This window comes from Jaculus jaculus, chromosome 15 (genome assembly GCF_020740685.1).
Source record: "Jaculus jaculus isolate mJacJac1 chromosome 15, mJacJac1.mat.Y.cur, whole genome shotgun sequence".
NCBI classification, from domain to species: domain Eukaryota; kingdom Metazoa; phylum Chordata; class Mammalia; order Rodentia; family Dipodidae; genus Jaculus; species Jaculus jaculus.
Window position 1 is genome coordinate 65,036,613 of NC_059116.1, and position 27,309 is coordinate 65,063,921.

At 40.5% G+C, this 27,309-nt stretch overlaps 2 protein-coding genes across 2 annotated transcripts in view; both read right to left on the reverse strand.

Moving 5' to 3' along the window:
- Positions 1-4,005, reverse strand: part of Olah (oleoyl-ACP hydrolase) — a 129,310-nt gene extending 125,305 nt beyond the window's left edge. Inside the window, exon 1 of the mRNA XM_045134764.1 lies at positions 3,842-4,005. Within this exon, the coding sequence (XP_044990699.1) occupies positions 3,842-4,005 (164 nt within the window). The remainder of the gene's footprint in view (positions 1-3,841) is intronic.
- Positions 4,006-5,924: 1,919 nt separating this feature from the next.
- Meig1 (meiosis/spermiogenesis associated 1) lies at positions 5,925-27,025 on the reverse strand. Its single transcript, XM_004662362.2, has 4 exons — positions 26,909-27,025; positions 23,372-23,486; positions 10,327-10,493; positions 5,925-7,028 (listed from the first exon to the last, which is right to left on the reverse strand). Exons 3-4 carry the CDS (start codon positions 10,462-10,464, stop codon positions 6,900-6,902), a joined length of 267 nt encoding a protein of 88 aa, XP_004662419.1. The 5' UTR covers positions 10,465-10,493; positions 23,372-23,486; positions 26,909-27,025; the 3' UTR covers positions 5,925-6,899.
- Positions 27,026-27,309: the final 284 nt, after the last annotated feature.

Sequence of the window (27,309 nt, forward strand, 5' to 3'; positions counted from 1 at the left end):
TAGAAGTTTTTCCCTATTTAGTATTATGTTGGCTGTAGGTTTATCATAAATTGCCTTTATTATGTTGAGATTTGTTCCTTCTATTCCCAGTTTCTGTAGTACTTTTATCATGAAAGGATGTTGGAGTTTTTCAGATGCCTTTTTTGCATATATTGAGATGATCATGTGATTTTTGTCCTTCAATCCATTTACATAGCATATTGCATTTATTGATTTGCTTGTTTTGAACCATTCCTAAATCTTTTGGATAAAGCCTACTTGGCTGGAGTAAATGATCTTTTTTTTTTGTTTTGTTTTGTTTTTAAATTTTTATTTATTTATTTATTTGAGAGTGACAGACACAGAGAGAAAGACAGATAGAGGGAGAGAGAGAGAATGGGCGCGCCAGGGCTTCCAGCCTCTGCAAACAAACTCCAGACGCGTGCGCCCCCTTGTGCATCTGGCTAACGTGGGACCTGGGGAACCGAGCCTCGAACCGGGGTCCTTAGGCTTCACAGGCAAGCGCTTAACCGCTAAGCCATCTCTCCAGCCCAGTAAATGATCTTCTTGATATACTCTTGTATTCTGTTTGCCAATATTTTTTTTGAGAAGTTTTGCATCTATGTTCATGAGGGAGAGTCATCTGTAATTTTTTTTTTTTTGTTCTGTCTTTGTCTGGTTTTGGGTGCTGCTGGCTTCATAGAAGGAGCTTGGTAGGATTCTTTCCTTTTTTATCTTATGAAAATGTTTGAGAAGCATTGGTGTTAGTTCTTCTATGAAGGTCTGGTAAAACTCAACAGTGAATCCACATGGGCCTGGACTTTTTTTAGTTGGGAGATTTTTTTTTTTTGATAAGTGCTTGGATCTTTGTACTTGTTATAGGTCTATTTAAGCAGTTAATATCATCTTGATTTAATTTTGGTAGGTCATAATAATCAAGGAAATCATTTCTTTCAGATTTTCAAGCTTAGTAGAGTATATGGTCTCAAAATATTTCCTTATGATTTTTCTGAATTTCCTTGGTATCTCCTGTAATGGTTCCTTTTTCAGCACACATTTTGTTAATTTTTGTCTCTTCTCTCTTTATTTTGGTCAGATTTGCTAAGGGTTTATCAATCTTGTTTATTCTTTCAAAGAACCAACTCTGGTTTATTGATTCTTTGTAATTTTTTATAATTTCCATTTCATTATTTTTTGTCCTAATCTTTATTATTTCTTCCCATCTACTGAGTTTTGGTTTTCCTTGTTCTTCTTTTTCCAAGGCATTAATGTGAAAACTTAAGTTGTTTACTTGCTACCTTTCTAGTTTCTTAGTATAGGCACTTACAGCTATAAATTTCACTCTCAGGACTTGATATGTTGTGTTCTCATTTTCATTTGACTATATGAATTTTTTATTTACTTTTTCATTTTTTTCATTGACCCATTCATCATTTAGAATTGTAAGGTTTAGTTTCCATGATTATGTGTATACTCTATAGCTTCTATTCCCTTGTGGTCAGGTAAAGCACAAGAATTTATTTCGATTTTCCTGTATTTTTTAAGGTTTGCTTTTGTCCTAATATATGATCTATTTTGGAGAATATTCTATGTGCTGCTGAAAAGAATGTGTATTCTGCAGGATTTGGGTGAAATGTTCTGTAGATATCTGTTAGGTCCATTTGTTGTATGACTCCATTAAATCCAGATGCTTCTGTGTTTATTTTTTACTGGGATAACCTGCCAATTGGTGAGAATGGAGTGTTGAAGTCACTCACTACAACTGGTTTTGGTGGCCTTAATTCTAATATTGTTTGATGAAATTAGGAACCCCCATGCTAGGTACATATGTGTTTAGGATTGTAATGTTCTCCTGTTGGAGTGTTCCTTTAATAAACATAAAATGGCCTTCTTTATCTTTCCTAAGTTATGTTGATTTGAAGTCTAACTGTCATATTCTAGGATAGATACACTGCTTGTTTTCTATGCCTGTTTGCTTGAAACAGCATTTTTCAACCTTTTGCCCTAAGATAGTTTGTATGTTTTATGGAAAGGTAGGTTTCTTGGAGGCAACAAACAAACCCAGTGTCTTTTGGTTGGGGCATTGAGGCCACTGATGTTAAGAGGTATTATTGGTTGGTATGTATTTATTTTTGACATTCTTCTTGTTTTGTAGTTCTTCTTTCTTGTATTAACTATTATTTGAACATGGTTTATTTTTTTCCAGGTTCCTTACACGTGTGCCTTTCTTTCTCTTCAGCATGGAGGATCCTTTCAAGTATTTTTGGTAGAGCTAGTTTAGTGTTCATATATTCCTTTGCCTATTTTTGCTGTGGAATGTCCTTATTTCTCTATTTTGATAGATAGCTTTGCAGGATAAAGTAACCTTGGTTGACAGTTATGTTTCAGAACTTGGAATACATCATTCCAAGCCCTTCTGGCTTTTACAGTTTCTGTTGACTAATCTGTTATCATGATGGGTGTGCCTTCGTATGTGACTCAATTTTTCAAATTGCTTTCAATGTATTTTATTTGGTTTGTGTGTTTTGTAGTTTAATAATAATATGATAGTAAGAGGCTCTTTCCTGATTTTGTTGTTTGGAATTCTAATGGCTTACTGTATCTCTATTGGCATCACTTTCCCTATTTAGGGGAAGTTTTCTTCTGTGATTTTTTTTTTAAATACCTTCTTTGCCTTTGTAGTAAAATTCTTCTCCTTCTACTATTCCCTGAATTGTTATGTTTGATCTATTCATAGTGCCCCATATGTCTTGAAATTCCCATTCATGTCTTCCTATTAGCTTGTCTTTCTCTTTGTTGGACTGTATTAGATCTGCCACCTGGTCTTCTAGTTTAGATATTCTGCCCTCTCCTTCATCCATTCTACTGGTGTGATTTTCTGCAGAGTTTTTTTTTTTTTTCTTTGATTTACTCTGTTTTTCATTTCTATTATTTTTGACTGGTATTTTTTCATTATTTCTATTTCCTTATTGATGTCTTGTATTGACCTCCTTATTTCATTAAGTTGGTTTCCTGTGTTCTACTTCAGGACTTTTCTTCTTTGAGTCCTTTGATTTTTCCTTGATTTCTTTGAGTATAGATATAATCATTTTTTAAAAAATCTTTGTCAGGCATTCCATCAAAAACAGTCTCACTGGGGTCTTTTTAATTTTTGGAGGGATTGTGTTGTCTTGATTCTTTGTGTTTCTTGTATTATAATGTACAGACTTTTCCAGCTTGAGTTAATTTGATGCTTGGGTTTTCTAATTATGTACAGTGTTCTTATCCATGTAAATCCAACTTTATATACCTTCGGGGTAGAAGTTCTAGGCACCAAATTTAGCTCTTATACTCCAAGAAAACAGCAGAAGTGAGCCTAGGTGTGGAGTTTGCCTGGTATTCAAGTATTCTAGTAGGCTGGATGGAACAATTTATTAACAAATTCTAAAATTCAACTGAGCACTATACACATTCAATCAAAACCAGCACATAGTACTTATGCAAGAGTGGGGATTAAAACAAACAGATAACCTAATAAAGCCAAAGTCCCCAAGGGTGTGTATTGCCCCACACCCTTAATCCTGTCAACTGGGAGGTTGAGATTTCTGGTCTGAAATGGGTTCCAGGTCAGCTTGGGTCTGAATCACACCCTGACCTCAATAATGACAGAAGAAAAAGACAAAGGCCCTATAAATCAGGAAGATTTAAAGGCAACAATAGTCCACACCAATATACAGCTTGAGAATGGTAAAGACAACCAAGAATATGTAACCAATAACCTGCCCTGATATGGAAAGCGAGACTCACATTTCCAGCGCAGGCCTATGGCCCTGCTTTTTTATCAGTAGGCCCTGTTACCTTTGGGGGTGGCTTACAATCTCACCAATGCTGAGTGCCCGCCTTGATCCCTCTGCGTTCAGCTGTGGATCTGGTGTTCTGATCAGCCATGCTAGATAGCCTGCAGAAGGGGCGTAAACAGTTCTCTGCTGGTTTGCTGCCACACTGATAGTTGGGGGATGCGAGACAGTGCCGGATGACTGGAGTCATGCCAGAGCTGCTCAGCCCCTGCTGTCTTCCCCTTCAGGTTTCTTTTTTTTTTTTTTAATTTTTTTTTTTTTATTTATTTGAGAGCAACAGACACAGAGAGATTGCCAAAAGACCCAGGTTTGATTCCTCAGGACCCATGTTAGCCAGATGCACAAGGGGACGCATGCATCTGTAGTTTGTCTGCAGTGCCTAGAGGCCCTGGCATGCCCATTCTCTCTCTCTCTCTCCCTCTTTCTCTGTCAAATAAATAAAATATAATAAAAAATACCATGATACCATACAATCCAAGAACATAGTTGAGGTAGTTATGGACACTGACCCACAATGTTTCGAGAGATCTTTTGTAGGCCCCCAAAAATGTCAGCAGGGAAAAGACTGAGACACAGCTCTACCTTGTGACCTGAAAAATTCCCCTAGACTTTTAGGGACCTCAACTGAGGTTGTAACCAGGATTCATGGAATTCCAGGAAGAGCAGTATGAAGCAGCATTGAAGATTTTTTTTTTAAACATTTTATTTATTTATTTATTTGAGAGAGACAGACACAGAGAGAAAGACAGATAGAGGGAGAGAGAGAGAATGGGCGCGCCAGGGCTTCCAGCCTCTGCAAACGAACTCCAGACGCGTGCGCCCCCTTGTGCATCTGGCTAACGTGGGACCTGGGGAACCGAGCCTCGAACCGGGGTCCTTAGGCTTCACAGGCAAGCGCTTAACCGCTAAGCCATCTCTCCAGCCCTGAAGATTTTATTAAAGATATTTTAATACAAGTTTAAGTATAAGGCAAGGAAGGGGGCTCAGCAGGAGAGTAACAATACACCCAGGAACATTGTGGACTCTTCTAGAAGAGATATGAGGATTTTAATCTAGTGTGCAATTCCTCTAGGTTGTATATTTGGTTATGCTTAGAGAGAGAAGGAAGAGATAAAGTCAAAGAAAGATGTATTAAAGAAGTGACAGAGAACAGCTACCTTCCATACAATTTATCTTCAGTTCTGACATAGCCTCTGAAATTTCCTTAATCTTATTTTTAAACTACTTATTTATTTGAGTGACAGAGAGAAAGTAGCAGACCAAAAGAGAGTGAGTATGGGTGCTCCAGGGCCTCCTGCCACTGAAAACAAATTTCAGATGCATGCACCACTTTGTGCATCTGGTTTTATATGGATGCTGGGGAATTGAACCCAGGCCACTGGGCTTTGCAAGCAAGCACTTTTAATAGCTGAGCTATTTATCTGGCACAAATCTTATTTATTTGTTTATTTTGACTTTTCAAGGTAGGGTCTCACTCTAGCCCAAGCTGACCTGTAATTCACTCTGTAGTCTCAGGGTGGCCTTGAACTCACAGTGATCCTCCAAGATTTGCCTCCCAAGTGTTGGGGTTGTCCTAGAATGCTTGCAGATTAGTTTGTAAGTCATTAATTCAATTATGTCTTAGATGTTTTAAAATTCTAATTAAGCAGGAGGCCACTTAGGAGTTTTGAGGGAAGGAACTTTTGCATTTCTAAAAAAATTAAAAATGAGGGCTGGAAAGATCGCTCAATGGTTAGGGTCCTTGCTTGCGAAGCTTAAGGAACAAGATTTAATTACCCAATACACATTTAAGCCAGATGTGCAAGGTGAAGCATCCATCTGTTTGTTCACAGTAGCTAGAAACTCTGGTGGGCCCATTCTCTATCTGCCTCTTTATCAAAATTGGCATGCATGTCTAGCAATGAGAGGTGGAGAGGGGAGAATCCAGGTGTTCATGGGCCAGCCAGACTGCCCTTTCTTGTGGCAAAAAAAAAAAAAAAAAAAAAAAAGTTTGTCTTGAAGAAGATAGGAGAGGACTGATACCCCAAAGTTTTCCTCTGACTTCCACTTGTACACAATGACATGCATACCAAATACACACATTTAAAAGAAAAAGAATAAAAATATAAATCTTGTAATACCAGTTTTATTAATGGATATGAACCTATATAAAATATATTTAAAAGTCAAAACATAAATGATGACAGAACATCGGAATGAGAAAGTAGGTAAACCTGAGGGTAACTTTCATCTAGTCAGAATACTTAAGACTTGGGAATTTTTGAGATGAGAACATCTTAAGGCCTCAGAGTAACTTTGGTGCCTTACTCCTGAACGCGGGGGCTGCTCCTGCAGTGACTCTAGGCAGCATCAGAACAGCAGTTGTCTTATGTGGGGGGACCCAGAGGCTGACCCGGAGACAGGGTTTCATGTGCAAAGTTATTCAGGAGGGAAAGAGCCACGGAAGACAGTGGGGGAAGGTGGTAGAAAGTGGAGGTAGCCAACAGACCGAGTTATCTGCGTGGAGAGGGCTGCAGGCGCCAGGGCAGCAGTGCTCCTGGAGTCTGGGCGTCAGTGTGCAACACGCCTCAGGCTGGCTCCGCCCAGCTACCAGGCAACTGGAGAATTGGCAAGCCTACTTTCTGTCATTGGTGGAGGGATCTTCCCAGGTAGGCATCGTTCTTGGCACTTCAGCTCTGCCCACCCAGCAAGAGGAAAAGGACCCTTCAGGCTACAACATGAAGATATGGAAGCTCGAAGTGATGCTCTAGTGAACAGTGAAGGCAAGCAGGTGGGCTGGGCAGAGTGCTCATCTGAGGCAGGGAAGTAAGTCATTGCTAGTCTAGCCACCAGAACGGCTTCACAGGGGTCCATTTCCAAACACGCTTGCTGACACAATCAGAAAGAGAAAGGCCAAAAATACTAGCACGCTAACGCTGCTTAGATTATTTAGAACAGGGCAGGATGATTGGTACATATCTGGGTTCATGGTTTAGTGTTACAAAATACTGAAATAAAGACAGTATTTGAATGGTTTTGTAAAATGATGTTTACATGATATAGAAGGGACAGAATAATTCTTAAAATAAGATTGACAAAGAAGAGTTAGTATGCATAGATTTTCACTTTGTGGACTTCCTTGTCATCACATTCCCTCTGTTTGTTGTAGTAATAGAAAGTATTGTCCCTTCTCTGAAGTTTCTTCACATAACCTGTCTCTGGCCACCGGTCTACCTGCACAACAAAAATCAGAATATAAATCTTGAAATACCAGTTTTAGCTCATATTTCACTATCACACATCTTAAATACAACTTCCATCAAAAATCATGGAATTAAATATAATTAAGTCTACACAGAACAAATCTTAATTTCTGGCTTTATACTGTAGAACTAATTTAGTGCTCTCTGTAGATCCCAATTTATAGGCCTTAACGCCTACACTATGACCAAGATCAATTTGTTTATAAATGATTTAAAACATAACTTCTAGAAATAATAACCCAGCCAGGCTGAAGGCAATGCCCTCTGAGGGAGGGAGAGAGGGAGAGAATGAGAATGAGTATGCCAGGACAGCTCCAGATGCATGTACCACTTTGTGCATCTGGCTTTAAGTAAGTGCTAGGGAATCAAACTCAGGTCATTAGTCTTTGCAGGCATCTTTCCAGGCCTTGCAGCCATTATTTCATCTGGGCCTTCCTTCCTGTGCACTCAACTTGCTCCAGCGGAGGCTGACGGGTGCTGGTCGTGCTGGAAAGGTGTATGGCTTGGGTAAGAGACAGACTATGCTTGAATCCTTAGACCATTGCAAGTGGAAGGGACATTCCAGTTAAAGAGAGCCTTTGGCTCTCTCCCTGCCTTCTCTTTAAGAGACATAGAGCCTTTTCTCAGAATTGTCCCCTGAAGGAAAAATCATTTTGTCTGTCTCTAAGTTCCTACACTCCTTTTTGTTAAGGGTCAGCTGTTTTAACTATCATAGAGCTTTCTTGTTCCTCTTGTTGCTTATTTTGTACTCCAGGAGAATGAGAATGAAATCTGCCATTTATTAATGATAGCATTAGTAATCATTAAGCAGTTAGTTACTCACTTAAGTTATTATGAACATCACCTATGATGTCAGGCTCTTCCAACGCATGATTCCATTTCACTCTGTGACTCAGTCCTGCTTTCCTTCTCTCCCTCCCTCCTTCCTGTTTGTTTCTGAGGGGTATGTAGCCAAGGCTGACCTCAAACTTGCCATCCTCTTGCCTCCATCTCCTTCCCTGATGCTGGGGCTGTGGGCACATGCCACGATGTTGGTTTCTGTGCCAGGTTTCTGCAGTAAGCATTGTCTTCACTATTTTGTGTGCATGGGGGTATGTGGGGGAGACATGTGTTTGCCACAACACACAGGTGAAGGTCAGAGGACAATCTTGGGGTGTTGATCCTTACCTCCCCTTTTAAGACCCGGTCTCTCTTGTTTTGCTGTGTATGCCAGGCTAAGTGGCTAATGAGCTTCCAAGATTCTCCTAGTCCCATCTCTTATCTGGCTGTAGGTGTGCTGATTAATTACAGACACACTATGGCATCCAGCTTTTCCATGGATTTTATAATCTGAACTCCAGTATAATTTGAACTCCAGGTTGCACAGCAAGCACTTTAAACCATTGACATTTCCCCAGCCATCATCATTTTATACAGAGTCTCAATGAGGTTGGGCAGGATGACCCCACTAGAACAGGTATAGGCACTGTGGTGGTTTGATTCAGGTGTCCCCCATAAACTTAGGCATTCTGAATGCTGTGTTCCCAGCTGATGGAGATTTGGGAATTAATACCTCTTTCAGGCAGTGTATTGTTGGGGGTGGGCTGATGGGTATTATAGCCAGCTTCCTCTTTCCAGTGTTTGGCACATTCTCCTGTTACTATTATCCACCTTATGTTGGCCAGGGGGTGATGTCCATTTCCTGCTCATGCCATCATTTCCCCCTGCCATCATGGAGTTTCCTCTAGAGTCTGTTAACCAAAATAAATCCTTTTTTTCCCAAAAGCTGCTCTTGCTCAGGTGATTTCTGCCAGTCATGTGGACCTGACTACAATAGACAGAATATAAGCCCTGAACTGACTGCCTCCCAAGCCCATGTTCTTTCCACTGGATTTCTTCAAGTCAGGAAACTTTCTACCTCTTATTTTCTCAAGCAGCTGACACAGAAACTTGCAGTTGGTAGGTATTCAATACATACATACAGAATGAAAACACAATGCGTGGCCTGGAGAGATGACTTAGAAATTAAGACCCTTTTCTGCAAAACCAAAGGACCCAGGTTTGATTCCCCAGGACCCATGTAAGCCAAATATACAAGGTGGCATGTGTATCTGGAGTTGATTTGCAGTGTATAGAGGTCCAGACATGCCCATACTCTCTTGTTCTCTCCCTCCCCCCCAAAAAAAATTTTTTTAATTAAGGAAACAACACAAAGGGGCTGGAGAGATGGCTTTGCAGCTAAGACACTTTCCTGTGAAGCCTAAAGACCCATGTTAAACTCCATGATTCCCACACAAGCCAGAGGCACATGTTGACGCATGCGCAAGGTTACACACGTGCACAAGGTGGCGCATACGTCTGGAGTTTAATTACAGCGTCTGGATGCCTTGGCATGCCAACTCTGTCTCTTGCTCTTTCTCACATTAAAAAAAAAAAGGCCAGTCTGTTGTGCTTGCCTAAAATTTTTTTAAAAACTTCAATCTCCTGGTTCTCCATAGAATAAATAAATTTTTAAATCACTCTATAAATGGTATATGGTGCAGATTTTCACCTAGTTTTTGTAAAGCAAATCTATGTCTCTGCTCTCTCAAAAAAGCCGAGAATGTACAGCCACAGTCAGGAGTTGTTCTCAGGCAGCTCTTTTCATGTGTAATCTCCATCAGATCAAAACATAATGCAGCTGGTGTGTCTGCATGTGCACTGGCACTCACACCTGCAACCTCAGCACTTCAGAAACAGAGGCAGATGGATTCTGTGGATTCGACGCCAGCCTGGGGTTACAGAGTGAATTCAAAGACAGTCTAGGGTACAGAGTGAGACGCTGCTTCAAAAATAACAAAAAAGGAAGGAAGGGAAGGAAATGAAAGAAGGGAGGGATGAAAGGAGGAGGAAAGGGGAATAACAGGAAAGAATGAAGGAAAAGAAAAAAGAAAGAAAAGGAAAAATATATACGTATATAATCCAGGTCTGTGACAAGCTAAATATCTGAAAGAATTACCTGTCAAGAGAGAAGACTGTCTTTATGGTCCACCAAGAAAGATTCATTTATGTAAGAGCAGAGTTGGTCAATATAAGCTAAGCAACTCTGTGAATGGCCAGCCAAGTCCTCCCACCCCGGCCCCTGCAACCCCCAAGCCACTTTCATGGGCCTTGTTAGTCACCTTCTTAGTAAGTGAGGGCTGCGGAGTATTCTAATTCCCTTCAGGTATGCTGTGGCCCTCTGTTTTTAAAATTCTTTTCAGCATCTAATAAATTCCTTCAAATCCCAGTCTGACAGGCATATGTCTTACCATAGAAACTTGTTTCACTTGTTTATATTCAATTTCATCCCGATATCCTGCTTGTTGGAATCTGTACAGATTTTCTATCTCTTCTGACCATTTTTTGGCACGACTTATTGATTTTGGTTTCACATCAGAACTAGCCATGACTAAAGAGGCCTTATTTACAATTATTTCTGAAAGATGTTAAAGCAACATTAATTTATAACACAATAATTACAATTTTAAAGTTTTCTTTACAATGAACAAAACTAACATTTTTAAAAAGTAGATAAGGCTGGGTGTGGTGGCGCACGCCTTTAATCCCAGCACTTAGGAGGCAGAGGTAGGAGGATTGCTGTGAGTTCGAGGCCACCCTGAAACTCGATAGTGAATTCCAGGTCAGGCTGGGCTAGAGTTAGACCCTACCTTGAAAAACCAAAAAAATAAATAAATAAATAAATAAAAAGTAGATAACTTAATCCTAGCCCTTGGGAGGTAGAGGTAGAAGGATTGCCATGAGTTCGAGGCTACCCTGAGACTACATAGTGAATCCTAGGTCAGCCTGGACTAGAGTAAAACCCTACCCTCCAAAAAACAAAACAAAAAAGGAGATAATTGTGGTATACATTTTTAAATTTTGACATTCATTCCATGATTGTAATTTTGGAATAATAAACAAAATACTAAAAATATCCAAACCCTGAAAGACATGGAAAGAACCATTAATTTCATTATCAAATAAAATAAAATTGCAAGCTGTCAAGCAAGGTCCTAGAAGTTGTATTCCAGTTCTAGTGTTCCAGGCAGTACAAGGTGCATGTTGCCAAAACCATTCTGATATTTACCACTGTTTGGTAGATTGTCACAATGTTCTGTCTTTTCTCCCTCTCTCTTTGCCATTCCTCCTTTTCTTTCTCTTTCACTCCTAAAAGAAGGAATGTATCGGGCTAGAGAGATGGCTTGGTGGTTAAGGAGCTTGCATGTGAAGCCAGAGACCCTAGTTTGATTCCTCCGAACGCACATAATAAACCAGATGCACAAGGTGGTACATGAGTCTGGAGTTTGTTTGCAGTGGATAGAGAGCCTGGTGTGCCATTCTCTCGATCTGCCTTTCTCTCTCTCTCTCAGATAAATGAATAAATAAATAGTTTTTAAAAGGTAATATCAATCTTTTTGGAAAGGCACTGTGGTGCACAAATATAATCTCAGCACTTGAGACACTGAGGCAGGTGGATCATGAGTCCACTCTCAACCCTGTCTTATAAAAACAAAACAAAATAAAAATTAGTCTTATTTCTTCCTTCCTTGCTTTTGTTGTTCATGGGACACAGTAGTTACTTCTTTTTTTAATTTCTTGGAGACATTGTGATCATTGCAATCTACCACTTGGGCCTGAGTCATCCCATCATGTGACAGACCAATGTAGGAAGAAAGCTGAACAAATGTCATGCTAGTTATCTGGCTGTCGTAATTTACAGATCCTTGACTGTAAACCCTACAGGAGCTCACTAATGGTACAGGACATTCAAAAACCCAAACCAAGCCAGACGTGGTGGCGAACACCTTTAATCCCAGCACTTGGGAGGCAGAGGTAGGAGGATCACCGTGAGTTTGAAGCCACCCTGAGACTACATAGTGAATCCCAGGTCAGCCTGGGCTAGAGTGAGACCCTACCTCGAAAAACAAAACAAAATAATAATAATAATAATAATAACAACAACAACAACAAAATAAAATTATTTCTGGACGTCCTGGTAAGATGGCTGTATAGGACTCACACCAACCACAGCCTAGGGAGGGATTTGAGCAAAACCATAGCAAAAGACACTCTTTGTCTTCAAAGTGAAAGTGTGTAGGTTTTAATCAGCCAAAATGGAGAAGCAGGAGAGACTAAGATCTATCAGCAAAAAGGAAATTGGCCAGAATCCCACCAAGAAGCTTGCAGACCCAGATCTAGACCCAATCGGCACAGATCTGCACACCCACACTGCACTCAGCTGCAGGAGCAGAGACCCAACAAGGGGATTTTCTAACCTCATCAGCCTTCTTACAAAGTCAATAAACTTGAAGGGAAGATAGTAGATAAGCTGCTGAACAGGACACAGGCAGGACCAGCAGTGCCAGTACAACTACAGGCTTCCTGCACTCTCCCAACCCCCAACTGATAGCACTGTGACCCTCCGGAAACACATTCAGTTCCTGGTGGCAGGGCATCCAGCACAGCTGATCAGAACACCGGATTCACAGCACAAGATGGAGGGATGGAGGTGGGCACTCAGCATTTGTGAGATTGGAAGCCATCCCAAAAGGTAAAGAGGCCAACTGATAAAAAATAAAAAATAAATCAGGTACAGGGCTGGAGGGATGCCTTGGCAGTTAAGGCATTTGCCTGCAAAGCCAAAGGATCCAGGTTCAATTCCCCAGGACCCATGTAAGCCAGATGCACAAGGGGCACACACATCTGGAGTTCATTTATAGTGGCTGGATGCCCTGGTGTGCCCATTCTATCTCTTTCTCTCCCTCTTTCTGTGTCAAATACAAAAATTAAAATAAAATATTTTACAAAGCAGGTACACAGGCCAGCACTAGAAGTACTAATCTCTCTTCCATGTCAGGGAAGGTTATGGGTTACATGTTCTTGGCTGGCTTTATGATTCTCAATTAAGCTATATTTGGGGTTGACTATTGTTGCCTTTGATGCTTATAGATTCATAGGGCCTTTGTCTTTTTCTTCTGTCATTATTGAGGACAGGGTCTGATTCAGACCCAGGTTGACCTGGAAACCAATTCAGAACAGAAGTCTCAAACTCCCAGCTGACAAGATTAAGGGTGTAGAACAACACACACCCTTGAGAATTTTGGTTTTATGAGGTCATCTGTTTGTTTCAATCCTCACACTTGCATACTCTATGCTGGTTTTTATTGAATGTGTATATTGCTCGGATGAATTTTAGAATTTCCCAGTAAACTGCTCCACCTAACCCACTAGAATACTTGAATAGCAGGCAAACGCAGCACCCAGGATTACTTCTGCAGTTGGATTGGAGCGCAAGAGCTACACGTGCACCTTAAACTCCTACTCTGAGGTACATAAAGATGGACTTCCAAGTCTAAAAGCGCCACAGATTAGTAGAAAACCCAAGCATCATATTGCAGCATTATAATACAAGAAACACAAAGAATCAAGGCAATACAATCCCATCAAAAATTATAAATCCATCAGAAATGGCCTCCAATGACACTGTTTTAGATAAAATGCTAGACAATGATTTAAAAAAAAAAAAGATTTTATCTATACTCAAAGGAATCAAAGAAAAAAAAGGGAATTAAAGAAAACATACTCCTGAAGGAATTCCAACAGAGCAGAAGAAACCAGCTTAATGAAATAAGGAGGTCACTACAAGACATGAGTAAGGAAATAGAAATACTGAAGAAAAAACAGGCAGAAATTCTAACACTGAAAAACAGTCAGTCACATAAAAAAAACTCTATGGAAAGTCTCACCAGTAAAATGGAGAAAGGAGAGAACAGAATATCTAAACTAGAAGACCAGGTAGCAGATCTAATACAGCCCAACAAAGAGAAAGACAAGCTAAAGGAAGGTATGAATAGGAATTTCAAGATACCTGGGATTCTATGAAAAGATCAAACATAAGAATTCAGGGTATAGAGCCGGGCATGGTGGCACACACCTTTAATCCCAGCACTCAGAAGGCAGAGATAGGAGGATCTCTGTGAGTTGGAGACAACCTTGAGACTACATAGTGAATTCCAGGTCAGCCTGAGCTAGAGTGAGACCCTACCTCAAAAAACAAAAACAAGCAAACAAACAAAAGAATTGAAGGTATAGTAGAAGGAGAAGAATTTCAATCCAGAAGCTTAGTAAGTGTTTTCAACAAAATCATGGAAGAAAATTTCCCCCAAATTGGGAAAGAAATGTCAATGCAGATACAAGAAGCTTTTAGAACACCAAACACACAAAACCTGGAAAGAACCTCTCCTTGCCATGTTATAATTAAACTACTAAACATACAAACCAAAGAAAATATATTGAAGGCAGTTAAGGAGTAAAAATAAGTCACCTACAAAGGCAAGCCCATCAGGATCACAGCAGATTACTCAACACAAACTTTAAAAGCCAGAAGGGCTTGGAATGATGTATTCTAAGTTCTGAAAGATAACAACTGTCAACCAGGATTACTTTATCCTGCAAAGTTATCAATCCAAATTGAAGGCAAAATAAGGACATTCTACAACTAAAACAGACTAAAGGAATTTATGCAACTAAGCCAGCTCTACAGAAAATACTTGAAGGAATCCTCCAGACTGAAGAGACAGCAAAGCACACACATGAGAAAATAGGAAAAAATAAACCATACTCAAATAATAGTTAAAACAAGACAGAAAAGGGGAACAGGAATCACTACAAAATAAGAGCAATGATGAGAATAAACACATACCTTTCAATAATAACTCTTAATATCAACGGCCTCAATGCCCCAATCAAAAGACACAGGCTTGCACACTGGATTAAGAGGCAGGATCCATCCAAATTCTGCAGAATATACATTTTTCTAAGTAGCACATAGAATATTTTCCAAAATAGACTATACATTAGGACACAAAGCAAATCTTAAATACAGGAAAATTGAAATAACCCCTTGTACTCTACCTGACCACAATGGGAATAAACTACAAATCAGCAACAAGAAAAACTACAGAACATATTGAAGTTCATGGAGACTAAACAGTACACTATTGAATGATGAACTGGTCATTGAATAAATCAAAATGGAAATCAATAAATTCATAGAATCAATGAAGGCAGTGCTAAGAAGGAAATTTATAGCTCTAAGTCCCTATATTAAGAAATTAAGAGAGTTCTCAAGTAAACAATTTATTATTTTACCTTAAGGCCTTGGTAAAAGAAGATCAAGGCAAATCAAAAATAGTAAATGGGAAGAAAGAATGAAGATTAAGGCAGAAGTTAATTAAATAGAAACAAACAAACAATAAAAAAATCTAAAAACATCAATGAAAAAAAGAGTTGGTTTTTTGAAAGGACAAACAAGATTGATAAACCCTTAGAAAATCTGACCAGAAGAAAGAAAAGAGACAAATTAAAAATTAGAGATTAAAAAAGCACCATTACAATAGACACCAAGGAAAATCAGAAAATCACAAGGACATACTATAAGAATATATAATGCCTCTAAGTTTAAAAATCTGAAAGAAGTGGATGATTTCCTTGATTCATATGATCTACCAAAATTAAATGAAGATGAGATAAACCATTTAAATAGATCTATAACAAGTTCAGAGATCCAAGCAGTTACAAAAATCTCCCAACTAGATGAAGGTGGGACTTCCAGTTAAGATGGCAGCGTAGGTACCACGCCAAAGCAGCCTAGGGGAGAAAAAGCCAAAAAGAACCTCAGCAAAATACACTTTTACTAAAAAGTGAGGTGTATAGGAAATTGAAATGGCAGCAGAGAAGTAGGAGAGATCCAGAGCATCCAGAGCCCACACAGGCCGGCAGAAGCAGCTCCGGCCGGTCCGTTGATTGCGGCAGCTGCCACAGCACACCAGAAAGCCGCCAAGCTCAGCTTGAGCCACATGAAAAGCCAGGTGAGGGGATTTTCCACTCACACTGGAGCTCTCCACAAACAAGAAATGTGAAGGGAGAGCAGCAGTGAATAACGGAGGAGGAGATCACAAGGTAGAAGAACATGTGGACCAGTGAGAGAACTAGAGCAGCATCAGTAGCCTCCCTGCCCCACTGGCAGTGCCCAGCTCAAGTGAACAGAGCAGCGGTCCAGGCACTCAGCCATGCCTACTTGAACCAACAGCATTTAGAGAATTTGTTATTATGTTATTATGCTATTATTATGCTATTGTATGGATTGTTTTTAAAAATTGGAAAGGGTGACAAAACAATAAATAAGCCTTATTTTAGTACAAACTTTGCCCTTTCGGTCTTCATTTCAATGTGAAATTCATTACATCATTTCATGATGCACAAAATAGTACTGGGATTGAGTGACTTGGAAATATGTAGTATAGTAGAGCCACTCATATATAGGAAGATATTAAATGTAAAATATGTATAAGAAAATATGACATGAATCAACATAAAAGGGGAAACCATGTAGATTTAGTGTATTAAGATATATTCAAGGGCTGGAGAGATGGTTTAGTGGTTAAGGGGCTTATCTGCAAAGCCTAAGGACCCAGGTTCAATACCCCAGTATCCATGTGAGCCAGATGCACAAGGTGACACCTACATCTGGAGTTCATTTGGGGTGGCTGGAGGCCCTGGCATACCCATTCTCATTCTCTCTCTCTCTTTCTTTCTCAAATAAATAAATAAAATATCTTTTTAAAATATTCAGACTGGGGGAGATGGCTTAGCAGTTTAAGCACCTGCCCACAAAGCCTAAGGACCCAGGTTAGATTGCCCAGTACCCATGTAAGCCAGATGCACAAGGTGGTACATTTGTCTGGCATTCATCTGCAGTGGCTACAGGCCTTAGTACAGCCATATTCTCAATCTCTCTCTCTCTCTAAAATAAACAAATGAAATATTTAAAATATGTTCAAAAGTAGTCATGTTTACATATGAATTAAGTGGCTGTGTTACTTATGCTGCTTTTATAAAGTATATATTTTCAAAAGGCAGTAATAGCAATCTTAATTTTTGTTTTTCCTATCATTTTTACTTTAGGCTAGGCTTTTTAAACATAAAAAATACTTTTATTGTTCATATAATTAAAAATATTTTCCTGAATGTCATGGATATAACCTTTTATCACTTTCAGGCCAAGCAGTTATGTTAGCAAGACATATAAAAATTCTACAATTAATAGAACAGTGGAAAATATGCTACATTCAGTTGAAGTTCTGTAGAAAATCACCATTTCTCAGTAGAAATGAACATCTTAAAAGACATTATCAGGCACTTCAAAATATAATATGAATTTCAGCAAGATGAGCACCTTAGTGTGCTGTGCAGGTGAGGATGTTGTTTCTTTCTTTGTGTCCTTTGTTTTATTTGAAATAAAATGAAAGTTATTGTCTGAAGGTCTTTGGAGAAGGCACATCTGAGCTGGAAACCTTACTAACTAAAGCCTAATGACTGTGGAGAAGTGAAATGGTACAAATAAGAACCAAATTACCTGGCTTCCACCAAACCTAAAGTTAGGATCACATCTAAAGCTTACAGAAGCAAGTTCCCTGCTCCACTGTAACATAGCTACCCAATGGCCCACCCTTGCATTTGGTGAACATATCGAATTAGTACTTTCTTTTGTTTGAGGACTATAGAAGTTTGTGTAACACCTTCCACAATGGACCATGTAACGTAGAGTAAGTTCCCTGGCTATGGATACTCAGAATAAGCTATTTCTTATTCTCTTTGGACCAAGGGCTGGGTTTTGAATGGATTAAAATCACACTTCTTGATTCAATATTTCAATGTCTCTGAAAAAAATTCAGTGGCATGACTAATATCACTAGTAACACTCAGGACTTTAAACCAAATGATTTCCTTAGTACAGTTGTGGAGGAACCTGTAAAAACACACTTGGACAGGAAGCACCACAGGCAAAGCCTGCCATCTGATGGCCTTAAGTGAAACAGAAGCCAAGCGAAAGGATGTGGAGGGACAGAGCTTTGGCAATCCTTCAGCCAAGACTAAGAGAAGCAGACGCACTGAAAGAGGTTGAGACTGATGGAGCGGAGAGATCAGAGGCTTAGAAGAAAGTCCAAGGAACAAAGCTAAACCCAGCTGAGCACATAAACCAGGCCACAGGTGCCTGTGAGTCAATAAACAAATTAAAGAAACTACTAGAATTGGCTGAATCCAGAATGACACATATCTGACCATGGAGTAAAGACAGATGGAACTGTATAGTTTAATATACAGGGTTTTGTTTTTGGGTTTTTTTGGTTTTTTTACTAGAGCTACACATCCTTGACACTGTAAAAACTGTGGGAACTGCCCCAGATGCCCACCATGCTGAGGCATAAGTACATCGTTTTTTAATTTGACATTTTAAAAATATTTTTACTTATTTATTATTTGAGAGAGATGGAGAGAGAAAAAGAGGGAGAGAGAGAGAATGGATACGCCAGGGCCTTCAGCTGCTGCAAACTCCAGATGCATGCGTCACCTTGTGCATCTGGCTTACATGGGTCCTGGGGAATCAAACCTGGGTCCTTTGGCTTTGCAGGCAAGCGCCTCAAACCATCAAGCCATCTCTCCAGCCCCAGAAGTGCATCTTATAGAAAAAGCCCAAACGCTAACTTTTTTTTTTTTTTCCCCGAGGTAGGATCTCGCTCTAGCCCAGTCTGACCTGGAATTCACTATGTAGTCTCAGGGTGGCCTTGAACTCACAGTGATCCTCCTACCTCTGCCTTCTGAGTGCTGGGATTAAAGGCGTGTGCCACCACACCTGGCTCCAAATGATAACTCTTTTAAGGGTATATGTAAAGTATGTGCGGTGTGTATGAGTAGTGTATGCATGTGTGTGCACATGTGCACATCCTGTGTGACCCAGGAAAGTGTTGGGTGTTTTCATCTTTTTTAAAAAAATATTTTATTTTATTTGTGTGTGAGAGAGAGAAATGGGCATGTCAGGGCCTTCAGCCACTGCATACGAACTCCAAACATGTGTGACACCTTGTACATCTGGCTTACATGGGTCTTGGGGAATCAAATCTGGGTCATTTAGCTTTGCAAGCATTTTAACAGCATAGCCATCTCGCCAGCCCATGTTTGTGTTGTTTTGCTCCTTTGCCCACTTCCTTGAGACAGGGTCTTTTGCTCAACTTAGAGCTGCTGTTGTCACCATTTTCTAGTCAGCAAGCTCCAAAAATTCTTGGATACCCAACCCCCATAGGACTGGAGTTACAGACATGCATGGCCATTCCCAGCTGCTGTTGACTTTGGTGCTGGGAAATCAAAATTGACTCATCTCAGGCCCTATCATGCCCTCATGCTTGCAAAGCAAGTGCTTTCAACCCCTGAGCCATCTCCCTATTCCCTCCAAGTGATAATTCTTTCTTAAAAATTTATTTTATTTTTAGGCTGGAGAGATGGCTTAGTGGTTAAGCGCTTGCCTGTGAAGCCTAAAGACCCCTGTTCGAGGCTTGGTTCCCCAGGTCCCACGTTAGCCAGATGTACAAGGGGGCGCATGAGTCTGGAGTTCGTTTGCAGAGGCTGGAAGCCCTGGGGCGCCCATTCTCTCTCTCTCCCTCTACATGTCTTTCTCTCTGTGTCTGTTGCTCTCAAATAAATAAATAAATAATTTTTTTAAAAATTATTTTATTTTTATTTACTTATTTGAGAGAGAGAGAGAATGGACTCACCAGGGCCTCTGGCAAATGAACTCCAAATGCATGTGCTACCTTATGCATCTGACTTACATGGATCATGGGGAATCAAACCTGAGTCTTTTTGCTTGGCAGGCAAGCGCCTTAACCACTAAGCCATCTCTCCAGCCCCCAAGTGATAATTCTTGATGGGTCAAAGTGCTTCACAGCCATTTCAGATAAAACCTCAAAAAAGAGACAAGACAGCTCAGCTGTTGCTCTGGGCTGAAGGACAGCTCCGTGGGTAAAGTGCCTGCTGCACAAGCATGAGGCCTGTGTTTGGCTTCCCAGCACCAAGTAAAAACTGAGCACGATAGAACACGCCCATAATCCCAGCATTGGGGAGAGGGGGCCAGTGGGTCCTTCAGGCTTACTGGTTGGCTAGTCTAGCCAAGTTGGTGAATTCCAGGTTTAGTGAGGGACCTTGTTCCCTCCCTTGAGAAGAAATAAAGTGAAGAGTAATTGAGAAAGGCATCCAGTATTGACCTCTGGCCTCCACATGTACATACAACAAGCACACCCCTGAGCATTCACATGCATTCACACACAAAAGGAAAAGAAAATGGCCAGGCATGGTGGCGCACGCCTTTAATCCCAGCACTTGGGAGGCAGAGGTAGGAAGATCACCAGGTGTTCGAGGCCACCCTGAGACTAGAGTGAATTCCAGGTCAGCCTGAGCTACGTTGAGACCCTACATTGAAAAACCAAAAAAAAAAAAAAAAAAGAAAAAAGAAAAAAAGAAAAAGGAAAGGAGATGGGTTTCTGTGCTGGAAGATTATAGACGAGAACACAAAATCCTTGGGATAGCCTGTAAGCCTATGCAGTGTCCACAGGTGAGGGCCTGCACGGGTGCTATGAGTAATGAGGGAGTTTGGCATGACTAGTATAGAGCTCACCACACTCAACATTTCAGGAAGAGAATGATGTCGTCTCAACCAGGGTTTTTTTTTGTTTTGTTTTGTTTTTTCCAGCAGGTCTTTTGGAGAGAAATTCAGCGCAGTTACCTAGAGCTTCTTTGAAAATATGTGTTGGCAAGCCAAGAACAGCAGATGAGTGGGGTAGTTACAACTGACCAACCTGTCCAAATGACCTCAGCATCAGAGCAGTCTGCTATGCCAACTACCACTAGTTACAAATAGCTCACCTGAGAATACAATAAGAAACCAAAGTCAAATCCCACTATGGCAATTTGGCAATTTTTGCTACTTTTATTTATTTATTTATTTATTTATTTATTTATTTATTTATTTATTTATTTATTTGAGGTAGGGTCTCACTCTAGCCCAGGCTGACCTGGAATTCACTATGTAGTCTCAGGGTGCCTCGAACTCACGGTGATCCTCCTACCTCTGCCTCCCAAGTGCTGGGATTAAAGGTGTGCGCCACCACACCTGGCTTGCTAGAACTTTTTGATAAGGATGCTTGAGATTCTATTTCTTGGTGTTGTGGATAAAGACAAGTTTAAGCTAAATCAGCCTGAAATGGTGTCACAAAGATGCAGACAATACAAAACTAAGTGTATAATGAATTATGAGGAAATATGGTGTGTATTATGGTATTATTATGGTGGGGACATGATTTATAAAATTCAAGGCAAGAGATCTGTGCACAAGTTTGTTTGTGACTTGAAGACTCTTACTGAACACAGCGCAACAGAACAGAAGGAAGCTGTTTGGTTACTGTGAGCAGAGGAGACTTGCAAAGTGCAGCACTGGAACCGCCCAGCTAGCGTCAGCCCCAGCCCTGGCTGCTGCTTCTCTCCCAACAGAAGAGGATGGGCTGATGGCCAGGACCTTCTAGGAGTCCATCTTTTCTAAACCTTTACAGCAAGCACTGTATTAACCTTTATTACCAAATTTGCATGTTTTCTTTCTAGACTGCACATTCTGTTGCATTATTTTAAAACATGTTTCACAATCTTGTGAGTTTTTACTTTGAAAATGTGTTTTTAATTTTTTTTTTTTTTATTTTAGAGAGAGTGAGCAAAAGACAGAGAGAGAGAGAGAATTGGCACACCAGGGCTTCAGCCTCTACAATCGAACTCCAGATGCTTGTGCCACCTAGTGAGCATGTGCAACCTTGCACTTGCCTCACCTTTATGCATCTGGCTTATGTGGGATCTGGAGAGTCAAACATGGGTCCTTAGGCTTTGCAGGCAGGCACCTTAACTGCTAATCTATCTCTCCAGCCCTAAAATGCGTTTTTTAAAGAATCAGTACACTGTGTCTGTGGTACAAAATTGGGTTCATTACTGGATAGCCTATTAACAGTTAGCATTAAGGTCCAGCTGTATCAGAAGTAGCCAGGAGCATCCAGAGATTTAAAAAAAAAAAACAAAACGAATGAAGCATGTCCAGCAATCAGTCTGGCTTAACTCTTTTTGGAAATGTAACTGTTTCCTTTCTGCTACCTTGGATGTTGCTTTACATAGGTCTAGAAAGTTGAATTCCTCAGTTAGAGCATGTGTGCCTGTTTCATCTAATTAAGCAGAGCAAAAATGTTCTTATTAAATTATAATATTAATAAACTACTATATGCTAAGGTTATGCATATATACTGGTACTGGAGACTGAACCCATGGGCACTCTACCACAGAGCTAAGTCCCCATCCCCAAACTTATATACATTCAAGTAAAGCATAATAAGTGGACTGGCAAAAGAGCAGTGCTGAAGGAGATAAGAGTTTAACTCTGGCTTAACTCAAGCTATTCATGGTTTTCTATGTAAACAACTCATTATGTCAGGCCAAACATTTAAATGATTTTGAGAGACTAAACCAACAATTACAAAACAATTACAAAATGATTTCAATTGTTTTGTCAGAGATTTGAAAAATAATAAAATTATACCTCATCCAGAAAGTAAAAGTTTGGTCAAGTTTGAAGGCTTCCTTTGTAAAGACCTCATTTACAATGCTGGCTCATTATCAACACTACTTATGTGTGCCTGTGTTTCTGATGCCACAAGACTTTATAGCAGACTTCACTACTAAGCCTTTCAAGATGTTAGCAAATTTTTTGCAAATTGTTATAAAATATATCTCCACTATAGGTAGCCTTCAATGCAAAATTTTCCATGTCTCAAGGCTTTCTTTTGAAAATGTGTGTGTCTGTGACAATACCCATCTATATACATAAGCCACTGACCATTTTATACATTTGTGAAAACAACGTGATACTCAAAAGAAATATTAAATAAATATTTTTTAAATCCCTAAAATTAAATCCTTCAGTGAAATGATAGCACAAATAAAAATGGTTAGAGGAGCCAGGCATGGTGGCACATGCCTTTAATCCCAGCACTCAGGAGGCTGAAGTAGGAGGATCACCGTGAGTTCAAGGCCACCCTGAGAGTACAGAGTAAATTCCAGGTCAGCCTGGGCTATAGTGAGACTATACCTTGAAAAAAAGAAAGAAAAGAAAAATGGTTAGGAAAATCTGCCATTTGTTTTAAGGTATTATTCATGAATCACCATATGAGATTGAGAAATAGCTTTCACAGCAGAAGATTGATCCTGAAATATCACTTTCCACCTCTTCCTTATCATTTCCTTTAAGTGCACTCCTAAAACAGTTTCAGCAGAACTCAAGTCAAGCTGCAGTAGCACTGGCCTGGGGGCGCTACCAATGCTAGACAGGGGCTTGCAACACACCACAGGCGGCAGGGGTCCTAAAGACTAGGAGGAAGAGAAACGCCTTACCTTTGTGTTTTGTGAATATTAAATGACAATTGTAAATGCTGTGTCATAGAACTTCAAGTTGTATGATTGGCTCATTGATACTGTAATAAGTCCTTTAAGATTCTGCAGCAAATACCTAAAAAAGTAAAATTTGGGGCTGGAGAGATTGCTTAGTGATTAATGCACTTGCCTGTGAAGCCTAAGGACCCAGGTTTGATTCCCCAGTACCTATGCAAACCAGATGCACAAGGTGGTGCATGTGTCTGGAGTTTGTTTGCAGTGGCAGGAGGCCTTGACACACCCATTTTCTATCTATATCTGCCTCTTCCTCTCCCTGTCTCTCTAATAAATAAATTAGTAAAATTTTTAAAAAACTTTAGAAAAAAAGTAAAATTTGTATCTTTCATTTATTATAGACACAAGCAAGAGAATGGCAAATTATTAGTATAAATTGAGCCCTGCGATTTTTCAAATATCTGAGTAGAAAAACAATATGAAATGATATATAAAAACAAAAAAATTTAAAAATAATATATAAAAGCCTTAACTTAGCAAATAACTATGAAAAATGATTTTGGCCAGGCGTGGTGGCGCACACCTTTAATCCCAGCATTGGGAAGCAGAGGTAGGAGGATCACCGTGAGTTTGAGGCCACCCTGAGACAACACAGTGAATTCCAGGTCAGCCTGAGCTACAGTGAGATCCTACCTTGGAAAACCAAAAAAAATAAAAAAATAAAAAATAAAATAAAAAAAAGATTTTGCACTATCCTCTTAAGGACTAGGCAAATTGGCAACTCACTTATTTTAAAAATAGTAAAGTGTACCCTTGTGATATAGCAAAAGCATAAAGGGTCTTGAGTTAGATCTAAAATAGTTTAGAAACATTATGATAAAGGTTTAGCCAAGACAGACTTGTGAATATGAATACATGTTGTTAAAAAAGAAATGCACACGTTTCTCCAAGATCCCTAAAATCAAGCTTATTTCTTTTCTTTTTTTTTTTTTTTGAGGTAGAGTCTTACCCAGGCTAACCTGGAATTCATTATGTCATCTCAGGGTGGTTTGAACTCATGGCAATACTTCTGCCTCTTTTTTTAAGACAATTTTTAACTTCATTTTGCCCATCTTCTTGCTTTAGCAGTTTTTGCTTCTTTCTTCATCATACTTTGAAAAGAGCGAGTTCTCAGACATGATCAAATGTTAGGTACTTTCTCCTCACCTCCCTCACTATCTACACAGGAAATGAGACTAATTTTGTCAGCTAATCAGCCTTCATTATTTCATCTTCACTTGTATATAAAATGTTTCTGCTTTCCTGAAGGAGGATACAGTTAGCTAGCTATTCCACTATTAAAAAAAAAAAAGAAAAGAAAAGAAAAACAAGTTGGGCGTGGAAGAAAATATAATCCATGCACTCATTCTTTGCTCAATTCTTCATATGATAATGTACGATATATCCAAACGAAGACAGGTAAGATTGCTATCTCTCATACCTACAAGAATAATGCAAAGTTTACTTCTGTTTCAATGTGATGTTTACACTATGCTAACTTATACATGTCTTGCTAGCCTGAAGTCTTAAGATTTGTGTTGGCGTTGCAAAATCAATCCAATAGGGTAGCATTGCTACGTGTGAGTGATCTCCACATCAAGCAACTCATCACATTCACTTTGGCATCAATCCACGTTAATAACTTCAGAAAAAATGTTTAGTTGTTTTCTACACAGATGAATGACATTCAAATATTATACTTCTTTTAAATGGTTGTTCCTCCACATATTTTTTCATGCAGTCTGATGGTTTCTGCATCTCTGTTGCCTTTTATAAATAAACAGTACAAAACTGTGTTTAAATTCGCAATGCAAAACAAAACTAAAATTTCACATCTCAAGGGTATGCAAACATTGATTCTTGTTGCGAGAAAAACATACTTTTTTAAAGGGGATATTTTTACATGAATTGTTATTCTTTTTTTTTTTTTTGTGGTTTTTCGAGGTAGGGTATCACTGTGGCCCAGGCTGACCTGGAATTCACTGTGGAGTCTCAGGGTAGCCTCGAACTCACGGCAATCTTCCCACCTCTGCCTCCCAAGTGCTGGGATTAAAGGCGTCAGCCACCACGCCCGGCTTGAATTTTTATTCTTTAAAGACACAGATTATAACAATTATGTACTTCTTTGTGAATTTTTGTATTTTACATAGGTTTTCTATTTTTTTTTTTTTCTTCTTTTCGTTTTTCGAGGTAGGGTCTCACTCTAGCCCAGGCTGATCTGGAATTCACTATGGAATCTCAGGGTGGCCTCGAACTCATGGCGATCCTCCTACCTCTGCCTCCCGAGTGCTAGGATTAAAGGCGTGTGCCACCACGCCCGGCAAGTTTTCTATTTTTACTCAGATAAATATTTGTGCATAAAATGTAAAAAATAGTGAGGAAAATAAAAATACATTATAAAATACACTTACTTTCTATGATGCTAATTTGTATCCCCACAAACAGGAAATGGCAAAGCTTGTGTTTCTATTTTTCAGAAACTGAATTTTATTAAGTAGTGCATATGTACTGAAAAACCTGCCAGTCTTAAATTCCTGACAAATTAAAGTTCTAATGGAGCCGTGGACACTGTAATGTAGTCAGCTACCTCAAACTCCTATGAAAAAAAACAAATCTATTTCATCTCCTTTTCCTTTGAAGTGTTTCTTACTCTTAGTAGTGTTAAACTTTCAAAAGCATTGATCTCCTTGTAATAAGCACTTAGAAACTTGTGTTGTTAAAAAGCATTGACTCCTCTTTTAAACCCGTAAGGAACAGGATGAAGTGTGACATGGCATGTCTGTCCTCATTTTGTCTTCTTCACTTTGGGTCCACACTTCTGCTTGACGTTGCAGTGAAATGCTAATCAAAGTGCCCACGTAACTTACACCAGCCGTGTTCAAGGGTGAATTCACAGAACTAAGTCCTTGTCCTTGGATTTCAGAAACAGGAGCTCTTGCCCCAAGACTTCAGCAAACTCCTAATCTCCCAGCATCCCTCCCACCCCAGCCCCTTTTCATTACTTCTGCTCCTGACAGGCACCTTGGGCATTCCTGAGGCTCGGCTTCCTGAACCAGTCCCTCACCCTGGGCCCCGACATCGCTGCTTTAAGACACTAAGGCTCCCAGCCCTCTCCCTTGAGGCCCAAGGAGCAGGCGTGCTGACCTGCACTTGCGCAGCCTAAAGCCGCTCCCCTCGCGGCCCCCACAGCTAGCGTGCTTTCCCCGGTCCCTTACACTGTCTTTCAGACCAAAAAAAAAGCCACTTTATTTTTGCCGGAAGCCAGCAAGCGTCTGTGAAGTAAGAGCTGGGCTGGAGCCCGCAGCCTGCACCCAGGGCTCCAACGACCCGCGCCCTCGCGGCGGACGCTCTCCGGCCGAGCGGGTGCCCGGGCGGCTCCCCCAAGCAAGGTGGCCCGGGGACTCTGGGGACACCAGAGGCGGCCGAGCGGCGGGTCCGGGCACCCAGGCCCGGCCTGGCCCTCAGCAGCGCGCTAGCCCCCAGCGGTCCCCTTCTCCAGGTTACCCTCGCTCCAGCCCGGCTCGCAGGCGGGCGCCGCTGCGCTAAGGTTCTCCACTCCTGCTCCGTGGGCCCAGCCAGCCGCAAACCAACCGGCGAAGCCGCTGAGGCCCTCGCGTCTCCTAGCAACGCCATGATGCTCTGCGCCCGGCCCCGCCCAGCTGGCTCGGGCCCCGCCCACCTGGCTCGGGCCACGCCCAGCTCCCTGGAGCGTGGGCCTCGTCCAACCGCGAACGGGCCTTTGTGCGCACGCGCAAAGGTGGGCTGCGCTCAGTGTTCTGCGACCAGGAAAAGTGCGGCGGCGGGTTTTTCACCCCCCCAAAGGAGGTGGAGATGTGTGACTCTCAGAATTCCTTGTCTAAGCGAATAAGGATTTATATAATAACAAATGACAATTCTGTGTACTC

Excerpts from the sequence above, each read along its gene's own strand:
- Meig1 (XM_004662362.2), bottom strand. The coding sequence starts at position 10,464 with ATGGCTAGTTCTGATGTGAAACCAAAATCAATAAGTCGTGCCAAAAAA. Across the intron at positions 7,029-10,326 it reads AAGTGAAACAAGTTTCTATG|GTAGACCGGTGGCCAGAGAC; the intron begins GTAAGACATATG and ends TTTGTTGTGCAG.